This window comes from Bos indicus, chromosome 28 (genome assembly GCF_029378745.1).
Source record: "Bos indicus isolate NIAB-ARS_2022 breed Sahiwal x Tharparkar chromosome 28, NIAB-ARS_B.indTharparkar_mat_pri_1.0, whole genome shotgun sequence".
In the NCBI taxonomy this organism is placed as follows: domain Eukaryota; kingdom Metazoa; phylum Chordata; class Mammalia; order Artiodactyla; family Bovidae; genus Bos; species Bos indicus.
In genome coordinates, this window is record NC_091787.1 from 1545906 (window position 1) to 1556214 (window position 10309).

Below are 10309 nucleotides of genomic sequence, written 5' to 3' on the forward strand. Positions count from 1 at the left end.
GAGGGCATGGCAACCCACTCCAGTATTCTTGCCTGGAGAATCCCATGGGCAGAAGAGCCTAGTGGGCTACGGTCCACAGGGTTGCAAAGAGTCAGATGTGACTGAAGCGACTTAGCATGCACGCGTGCACAAAACATCTCCAGGGAAGTAACAAACAAGTAACACATTCCTTCTGTAGAGTGGCACCAGGTGACTGGGGCAGGGTGCATATGTATGCCACTGTGAACCTTCCAAGTTCAGTCCTCCCGGGGCTCCCTCTATATCTCCTGACCCCCCCCCCCACCCCCACTGCTAGCACCATCACTGATCAGTCAATGGCGAAGCCCCTAAGTGGACACAGTGTGGGGGATGGGTGCTCCCAACACCCTGCAAATAGCTTCTGTATGTCTTGCCTAAAGCTAACACTTCGGTGAAAGACTTCACTTTTACAAAACGTTAATACAAAGAGTTAAGAGCAAACTCTGCCAATCGGTAGTTCAGCTGGCAAACAGCCCTAGGAGAAATATGAGCTTGTTAAGTCAGGAATACTGCCCATACTCTCTCCCTCCTGGGGGTCTTCTAACACCTCCCCTCAAAGGAGGCCTGCTTTGCAACCCCATCTATAATACAAACCCTGACACACCTTTCATTCTCTTTCCACCATTTCCCAGCCTTTGGGAAGTTTCACTGATCTACTGTATCTTTCCATTAGGAGAAAAGATTTCTATTTTGTTCACTGTTATATCCTGACTGCCTACAGGGATAGGCATATAGTACAAGCTCAATAAATACTGGCTGGATGAATGAACAAACTGAACTTTGGCAAAGGAGGGAAAGAAAAGCATGTAAAAGTTCAACAACAGCCTAAGGAGAAATATAAGATCTGGTAGGTAGCTCAGAAAGTCCATGTGGAAATGACTCCTTTACAGGAGCCAGGAAACCCTCATGCCTGACTGCATAATATAAACCTGGCCAAGTGCCATTTTATCTTGGTGTAAGACTCAGGATCTTGTTTCAAAACTCTGTGTTCCTGATAGCTGTGCTCAGAGGACTGAAAGCCCAAGGGTCCCGGGAGCATGTGTAGCTCAGGTTCTGCAGGGCACGGCCACAGAAACCAGTGTCCTGGCAACCCAGGAATTAACCCGGAAGGCCTGTTTCATCTGTCATCAGCAGGTAGTCTCTCTAGTCTGTTTCTTCCCTTTGGCAAATACTTCCCTAAGTGTAACGTATATGCAAAGTGCTACCAGGGTTCATCTCTCCCTCCCGCCTCTAGTTTTCAAATTCAGTTATGATTCCAAATAAGAGCCTGCACAGCATGAACACACACTAGTTCTTACATAGTAATGTAATGATTACAAAAAGAAAGGAATTTGGCTGAATTAAAATTTGTTCTAGGGACTTCCTGGTGGTCCAGTGGTTAAGAATCCACCTGCCAATGCAGGTGACATGGTGTTCGGGAAACTAATTCCACATGCAGCAAGGCAACTAAACCCACGGGCCGCAACTGCTGAAGCCTGGAGTCTGTGCTCCACAAGAAGCCACTGTGATGAGCAGTCCTTGCACCACAATTAGACAGTAGCCCCACGTGCGGAAACTAGAGAAAGCCCACTCGCAGGAACAAAGATCCAGCAAAGCCAAAATAATCAACCTTAAAAAAAATCGTTTCAGGATCTCCCTTTTAAATAAAAAAAAAATTATTATTGCCATTTGCCTCTTTCTTCTACAAGTTCAGTTTAGTTCAGTCGCTCAGTAGCGTCCGACTCTTTGCAGTCCCATGGACTGTAGCACGTCAGGCCTCCCTGTACATCACCAACTCCTGGAGTTTACTCAAAACCATGTCCATTAAGTCGGTGATATCATCCAACCATCTCACCCTCGGTCGTCCCCTTCTCCTCCCACCTTCAATCTTTCCCAGCATCAGGGTCTTTTCAAATGAGTCAGTTATTTGCATCAGGTGGCCAAAGTATTGGAGTTTCAGCTTCAGCATCAGTCCTTCTAATGAATATTCAGGACTGATTTCCTTTAGGATGGACTTGTTGGATCTTCTACAAGTTAAATGTATACAAAGTAAAAAAAAATTTCTGCTTTGGGTTAGCTGGATTTCTGTTAAGGTTTTACTAAACAACACCATCTCTGACATTCATGAATCATGTATTTGCACCACAGCTATTGTCTCTGATTCTTCCCCAGACCGGATGAGCCAAATAAACCACAATCCTTCTGGATAGTCTCCATCTTTTCCCATGGTTCATTCAGCATTTGCTTACTCCTCTTCCTTGCTTGACTGTCACTGTCTCTTAAGTATTTTCAAGCATTTTTCTGTTACCCTAAGTCTATCCAGTCATGGCATTCAAAGAATGAGAGCAATCTCCTTGAAAAGAAAGAAGGAAAACCTGAAAGGCAGGCTGCTCGGAGAAGGGCTGTGGCCAGTACCCAGGTCCTGGACCGGCAGGTCTGGGGGCGGCAAAGGTTGTACAGCCTGTCTACGCTAGACACAGGACAGCGCTTTTAAGGACTCATCTGCCCACGGAGCTAGGCAGGTGCAGCAAGCCCCATGTCACTCACGGACTAAGGCACTAACTACCCACCACTATCTGAAGCATTTGCTACGCACTGTCTCCTCCAACAATGCTCTCACCATCCTCATTTTCCAGAGAAAAACTCAAGCACTTAGAGGGAGCTTGCACAAGGTCACCCAGTTCATCTACTGCAGAACCATATACTGAGACAAAAATCTGTCTTCTTCATCTTCCCACAGCCAAGCTGAGAAAACAGCAGGGACCTCTGCTGGGGAGGGTGAGGCCAGCCAGGGAGCAGAAAGGCTGCCGCTGCCGCTGCCGGATAATGTTGATGTGGGGACTGTGGTGCAGAGAAAAGGTAGGAGGCTCCAGGCTCTCAGAGAACAGGGCCGCTGCAGCAAGGCAGGCCTAACAGGGCCTCAGGCTGGGTAGCGAGACAGTATTTTATTTTATTTTTATTTTTAAACTTTACAATATTGTGTTAGTTTTGCCAAATGTCGAAATGAATCCGCCACAGGTATACACGTGTTCCTGAGACAGTATTTTAAATGACTCACTGCGGCTGTAGAGTGAAATGAAAGGACCTGAGGCTGCCCTGCTCCAGGCAAGAGGGGAACTAAGGTAAAGTGGGGAGGAGGGGCAGCGGGGATAGGATGGTGACAATGAATGCAGACATTCTGAAGAGCTAGACTCCACAGGACCTGAGATTTGGGGAGACGTGGGGAGTTCTGAAGTTGGGACTGGCAGGATGAGTGCCCTAGCTGTCATCTAGCTGTCTGACCTCGACTGAGTCATTCAAACTCTCTGCACCTCAGTTTATTCATCTAGAAGCTGGCAATAAAAATAACCTTTCCCTCAAGGAAGTGTGAGAAATGACACACAGACATGATGTCTCCAGCCCAGTGTCAGTATCCAGTCAACGATGAAGTGAAGTGAAGTGAAGTTGCTCAGTCATGTCCGACTCTTTGCAACCCCATGGACTGTAGCCTACCAGGCTCCTCGGTCCATGGAATTTTCCAGGCAAGAATACTGGAGTGGGTTGCCATTTCCTTCTCCAGGGGATCTTCCCGACCCAGGGATCGAACCCAGGTCTTCCGCATTGCAGGCAGACGCTTTACCATCTGAGCCACCAGGGAAGCTAAGTCAATGATAAGTATCCACTATTATCTATCAACATACTAGGCTTCCTAGCTTGCGCTAGTGGTAAAGAATCCACCTGCCACTGGGAGATCCCTGGGTTGGAAGATCCCCTGGCAAAGGAAATGGCAACCCACTGCAATATTCTTGCCTGGAAAATCCCATGGACAGAGGAGCCTGGTGGGCTACAGTCCATAGGGTGGCAAAGAGTCAGACACGACTGAGCACACACACACAGTATCTATATTACAGCTGGCACCGCAAGTAGTCAAGACTGACTGGTGCCCCTGCCAGCTGTGTCCCACTCTCTGAGAGGAGGGACAGAGGAGGAAAGGAGTTTTCAGTGTCCACAGAGAACACAGGAGTAGAGGGCCCGGGCAGGTGAGAGGCTGAAGTGAAGGAGCCTGGCAAGTAGCTAAGCTGGACAAGGCAAGAGGTAGAAAGGACCAACAGGCAGCAGGAAGTGGGGCGCTGAGGAAGCCTCTGAGTCTGTGGAGTGACCTGGAGACAAAGGTCTGGGCAAGGCCAGAGTGCAAGTGACAGACCTGGCATCTGTGCCGCAGTAACCACAATGGGGCTGCCCATGGCTGGCACTTCTGTCCAGCACACATGCCATGCGAGCTGCCCATAGAACTTAAAATCTTCTAGGTGCCACATTAAAAAGAAACAGGTAATATTAATTTAATAACATATTTTATTTGATCCAATATATCCAAAGTATTAGTCACCAATGAACATTAAAACGTGAAGAAAATTCACATTTTTTCCCCATACTAAGTCCCTTCAATATCTGGTATTTCACTCTTGAATCAATTCCGACTAGCACGTTTCACAGCACAGCTACAGGATGTTCAGGTTTTCTCTGAAATGTGGTTATTTCCGAAGCAAATACACTTGCAGGCTTTCTGGAACAATTTTGTTTCTGAGGTTCAGCCTCACTGCGGCACCAGCACTATCCCTGTGAGAACTGTTCACTCCCGACCTGGGCTGCAGGATGAGCCATCCTAAGCATGCCTCGCCCTCTCCTTGCTTACCACCTCCACTGGTTTCCTCTGTGTCTTCATACTGGTCACTTAACGGTAATATTCAACTCTGTAATATTCAACTATGAATGTGGCAAAAGCTCCTGGCGGGCATCAGGTTCTAAGAACTGTCCTCATCTCAAACCACACAAGTCCTTATCCATGTTTCAGTGAACAGCTTGGGGGTGGAGGGCTGGACATGCAACTTCCACATTTGACCAGTGACCCACCTGGGATATTGATATTCCCTGATAGCTCAGTTGGTAAAGAATCTGCCTGCAATGCAGGAGACCTGGGTCAGGAAGATCTGCTGGCGAAGGGATAGGCTACCCACTCCAGTATTCTTGGGCTTCCCTTGTGGCTCAGCTGGTAAAGAATCTGCCTGCAATCCAGGAGACCTGGGTTCAATCTCTGGGTTGGGAAGATCCCTTGGAGAAGGGAAAGGCTACCCACTCCAGTATTCTGGCCTAAAGAACTCCATGGACAGTCCATGGGGTCACAAAGAGTCAGACACAACTGAGTGACTTTCACTTTCTTTCTTTCCACCTGGGAATTATGAGCAAGACAATCTCCGTGGTGCCCACTGCACCAAGACTCTCCATCATTGTCATCCCACTACCCCTTCAGGCCCTGGGCTCACTCCTAGCTCCCAACTCCATGCACGGTGCTCCCACCCTCCCACTCACTGGACGCCCCAGCAGCCTCTTCTATCTGCCAGACCGGGAGCACAGCTCGGACCAGTTACCTCTTATCCCATCAGCCACAGGGGCTCCTCAGTGAGCTCCTTCATCTTTTAAGACTCCTGTGACCAAGACGATAAGACAAATTATCAGTGAAAAATGACTGCAGAGCAACCTTGTAGGCCACAGCTGTTGGAAGATATCTACAAATTCCAACACAAAGAGAGACACAGGGAGGAAGGGCCAAGGGGCGCATCAAGGACTGTGGTTCCTTCAGAAGAGAGATGGACATGACAGTCTTCAGCAGATACCTACAGGCGTCTCAGACGGCAGACCCTGTTTTTAAAGTTTCTGATACAAATCACTTAAGATCAAAGCTTTCTGGTCACACAGTTAAGGCAGCATGTTCAGGAAACTGCAGAACACAGATGAAAACACTGCTATTCAATCATATAGTTAAATTTCTGAAGAAGAATTTTTGTATTCCTTTCTCTAAAAATTAACAAACATTGGAATTCCTTCTCTTCAATTCAGTTTTTCAGCCTCTTGATTTAAAGTAAACACATACACACACACACACACACACACACACACACGTGTGCTCGTTATTTCCAGCATTGCAAAGAGATGGGCCAACATCTAAGGCTGCTCCTACAAGGATAAGTTACAAATTAATGGTGATCCCCCTCAACGTTCTCTCAATCTTACAAATGTCAACATTCAGAGTGGCTGCAACATAGTATATAGACAATAGTATATTGTCTTTTGAGGCAACCCTATGTCCTTATAAGGAGCTTTCATCTTGTTAAATACAATATGTATATATTTTGTTGTGAAAGTGAAAGTCACTTAGTCCTATCTGACTCTTTGTGACCCCATGGACTATACAGTCCAAGGAATTCTCCAGGCCAGAATACTGGAGTGGGTAGCCTTTCCCTTCTCCAGGGGATCTTCCCATCCCAGGGATCAAACTGAGGTCTCCTGCATTGCAGGCAGATTATTTGTTTGAAAGGTGGGAAAAAATTAGTGTACCAATCCAAGACTTACTCCTTCAAATTATACATTCACACTTATTCAAGGCAGCAAATCTAACTAGCTCCCCTTCTTAAAATAAAAGGAGGTACAGCTCTTGCTTCCTTAAAGGCTGTCTTCTGAGCAGGCTAACAGACAGGACATGTAGGAACAGGTACAAAGGTACAGGGAGCGTGACCATGCGCAGAGGCAGGGTTGGGCCACCTATCATGGCCAGAATGCGTGGGCGCCACAGAGCCTGAGCCTGATACCTAAAAACTTCCTTGACATCTAAAATTTCAGAAACAAAACTGGATTTCCTACACTTATTTTTAATTACATATGAAGATGATGAACACACCCTGCAGTGCTCAGGGTTTCTAAACTCAGGTTTCCACCTGGGCCTGGTCGGACCATCACTTATTCCTTCTTTGAAGGCACTCTGTGCCCTATTCTGTGCCACACACACGCTAAGGACTAGACACAGAAAGATGAAGCAGACACAGCTCTTTTCCCAAGAAGCTCATAGTTCAATGAGAACTTCTAGTCTTCAAGTTTTTCTTTTAAAAGAGAAACAAGGAAAAAAATTTTCCATCAAAAATACACGCACAACCAAGTGACAACATTATTCTCTTTATACCTCCGTAATACCAAGAACCCACTAAGCTGTAAAAGTCAGTGAGAGGTAAAATGTTCCCACTCTGTTGCCCTCCTCTACCACACCAGCCTGCCCTATATCACAGATCACTCTCTAGGACTATCCTTCCTAAAGCAACAGATTTGTAACAAAAAATGTGGGATTCTCACCTGCTTCAAGTCTAAGAACATTACAAGCCCTCTTTCCCAACCCTCATCAAACCTGCAGTTTTATCTCTAGTCATATGATCTTTTCATTAATGCCTCTCCCCTACTAAACTGCAAGCCCCAGCAGGAGCAAGAACCAGGTTTTCTTCTGCTCACCAATGAAACCCAAGGGCCTAGCACACAAGACTCAGTATTTATTAAAAGAAATGAAGATTTGGAGAAACCTCAAAACCGTTTAGATCTTACAAGGACTTTGCATTTAAACATTTCTCCATTTATGGCTAAAAATGAGACTATACAAAATCTGAATTTTGTTTCTAAAAATATTCATTTTTACTTTCTAAAATTACTCAGTTAAGACTTAGTTGGGTTGTGATCTGCAGTTTCTCAACCCTTCTAGAGTTTACCGATCACTGACCATAGCCAGTGCTGACTCTTCTGAAGAGCTTAGTAACTTCCTGCCTACCACTCAGTGAGGCAAAAACAGGACAAACCTGACAGGTTTACATCGTTTTGCTTCATGGAGTAAAAATAATGTTGGCTGCTTAAGAAATTAACCTGAAGCAAATAATGTGTTTGTTTGTTTTTTTTTTAGTGCAAGGGCATATTACAAAATAAGTTCACTAGAGTCTACGATTAATTTTACAAAGACAGGGTAAAAACAACCAACCAACCAACCCAGGTCACTTGAGAACACTGGCAAAGTAAAAGCGAAAGACTTGACCACTGTAACAAGGAGATGCCGCTCCACTTGTATATGCTACACCTTGTCCGCGCACCTGCGGATCCACACCGCTACAGCAGGCGCGCTCCGTCCGTACCCCCAGGGAGGACGCCCAGGTAAAAGCACCCTGTCCTCTTCACCGATTCCAATGGCCCCAGGCCCCCTGCCGCCCCCTCAGTGCCCCTCTCGCCGGCCCCGGACCTCGCACGGGAAAGGTCGCCGGTGACCGAGAGGAGGGCCCTACCTGCCAGCCTCCGGCGCTCGGGCTGCGCCAGGCTCAGGAGCTTCTGCGCCTCCGAGCGCCTGGCCGCCGCGGGCCGCAGCAGCGGGTCGTGACCGGGAGTCGCCGCGGCCGCAGGCAAGGCCGGCCCGCGCCGCCAAGCCTCTCCCGCGGCCCGCGCGACCAAGGTCGAGCAGCCAGGGAGCGCTGAGCGCGGGAGCCTGGAGGCGACGGGCCCGGCTAGCGCCCAGCACCTAGACAGCCCGGGGTGCCGCGACCAGAGCGCCAGGAGCCGCGCCAGGCCCGCGCCGCCCGCGGGGCCGCCGGGACCCCCGCCCGCCCACCGCCGCGGGGCTCGCGCGGCCCAGCCACCCGCGAGCAGCGCCGGCTCCACGCCCCCAGGCCTCGCAAACGCCGGGTGCGTCGACAGCGTCCTGGTCTCGGGGGAGCGGGCGGCTGCGCCGCGCCTCAGGAGCAGTCGCAGCGGCCAAGCCGGGGGACCGCGCATGGCGCCGCGTCCGACCGTGCGCCTCGGTCCGCCGCCCCCTCCGTTCGCCGCCGCTCGCCCGCCCGGTTAGCCGCCCCCGCGCCCGCCCCATCCCCGCCCGCGCGGCCCCGCCCCGGGGTGCCGAGTCCGGCCCCGACCACCCCGGGGGCCCCCGCCCGTCTCCGGCGCCCGTCGGCAGCGCCCCCAACCGGGCGGCCCAGAGCCAGCGCGCCGCCGGCCCCGCGGTGGAGGAAGCGGAAGAAAGCGCGATGTGCCGCCGCGCTTGCGCACTGCCCCGCAGGGCGCATTTCGCGCCCCTGGACCGCTCGGAAGAAGCTGGGAGCGGCGCGCACCTCTGGTCACGCGGGCGCGTGGGAGAGCGCAGGAGCGATCACAAGTACCCGGCTTCTGACCGCAGAGGGCTACTGGTGTTCGCGGGCTTGGCGGAGGGTGAAACTCGGGTAGCTCTGAGAGGAGAGGGGTCATCTCATAAGGTGGACAGACGTGCACTGAGCAGAGGTGGCCCGGGTGCGCCGGCTGACTGCTCCCGGTAAGACCAGGCAGAACGCGGTGTGTAATACCCGAGTGCGGAAAGCCCAGATTAGGGTCAAAACCCACCGGGACGCAGGGACTTCACGCCCTGACATCCGTACTCTAGGGCCTGGTCCTTATCTAAGAATAATGTTTTAGGAAATGTGGGTAGCTTTTTGTTGACCAGTCAGTATTTTAAAGGCTGGGACTCGGATGAGGCCAGTGAAAGTGAAATATTGCCTCAGTTGCAATATTTATGGCTTCGGGGGGAAAAAAAAGGTTAATAATCAAGATAAATATATTTTAGTTCAAATTTTTAAAAAATCAAAATTAATGCAAAAGTCCATAATGAACAATGTATCAAAATTTCAAATGAAGGATCTGTCCCCGCACTTGGGCCAGCCCACCTCTCTCTCCCACGTTGATCTCAGCCCTCAGAGTTTTGTTTACAAAATAAAGCAATTAGCAGCTTTGTTTGCAATTTGTTTTCAAAATTTTTTTTTCTTTAGAATACCATTTATCTTGATTATGGAGCTATTTAGAGTTTCCCTAAATTTTGCCCCCAGGAGAGTGCCTCACTTACCTCTACCTGGGGCCCTGGTAGGTCAGGAATGTAGGACTTCTGAGGTGAAGTACCCATAATGGAGAGGTAATGTAGGATTAAATCCCACCCTAAATCCTGTGAAGACAACAGGAATCCTCTAAATTCCATCCTCTAAATTCCAACCTCTTGAACCTAGAGGGGCATGGAGTCCATAGTTCACCACTCCACCCCCACCGCCTCTCCCTGGCCTCTACCTTCTAGAATGCAAGGTGTAATATGACTGAAGCTTACGCTGCTGATTTATAAGTAAGCAAGTCCTCCTGAGACTTTGTTAGATGACTTCTGAAAGCAAGGGAGATATAGTGCCCCATACCCCACATCAAGTCAAATAATGACGTCCCAGTGGGAGAAAAAGTGGCAATTTTAATTCAAGTCTAATCTTCCTCTTCTCTTTTCTACTTTCCAGAAAACTGTTGATGCTGCTGTCTGGGAAAGGCTTTTTCTTTCTGCCTTCTCCAGAATGAAGTCCAACATTTTCAGCCAGCACTCTCTAGGGTCTGGAGTCAAAAAAGAAAATACCTGAAGTGTAGCTCATGAAGATACCATAACTCTCTGTGTTGCCTGCACTTCTAACAATCAGTCAGATGATAA

At 49.1% G+C, this 10309-nt stretch overlaps 1 protein-coding gene across 3 annotated transcripts in view; it reads right to left on the minus strand.

Moving 5' to 3' along the window:
* ABCB10 (ATP binding cassette subfamily B member 10) overlaps positions 1-8673 on the minus strand; it is a 34371-nt gene extending 25698 nt beyond the window's left edge. For 2 of the 3 annotated variants that reach the window (XM_070782129.1, XM_019953994.2), the window contains exon 1: positions 8121-8671. In XM_070782129.1, coding sequence (XP_070638230.1) covers positions 8121-8604 — 484 coding nt within the window. In that variant the 5' untranslated portion in view covers positions 8605-8671. Of the gene's footprint in view, positions 1-8120 lie in introns of all 3 variants that reach the window. The other variant, XM_070782130.1, reaches the window with a different exon arrangement.
* Between the last annotated feature and the right edge of the window lie 1636 nt (positions 8674-10309).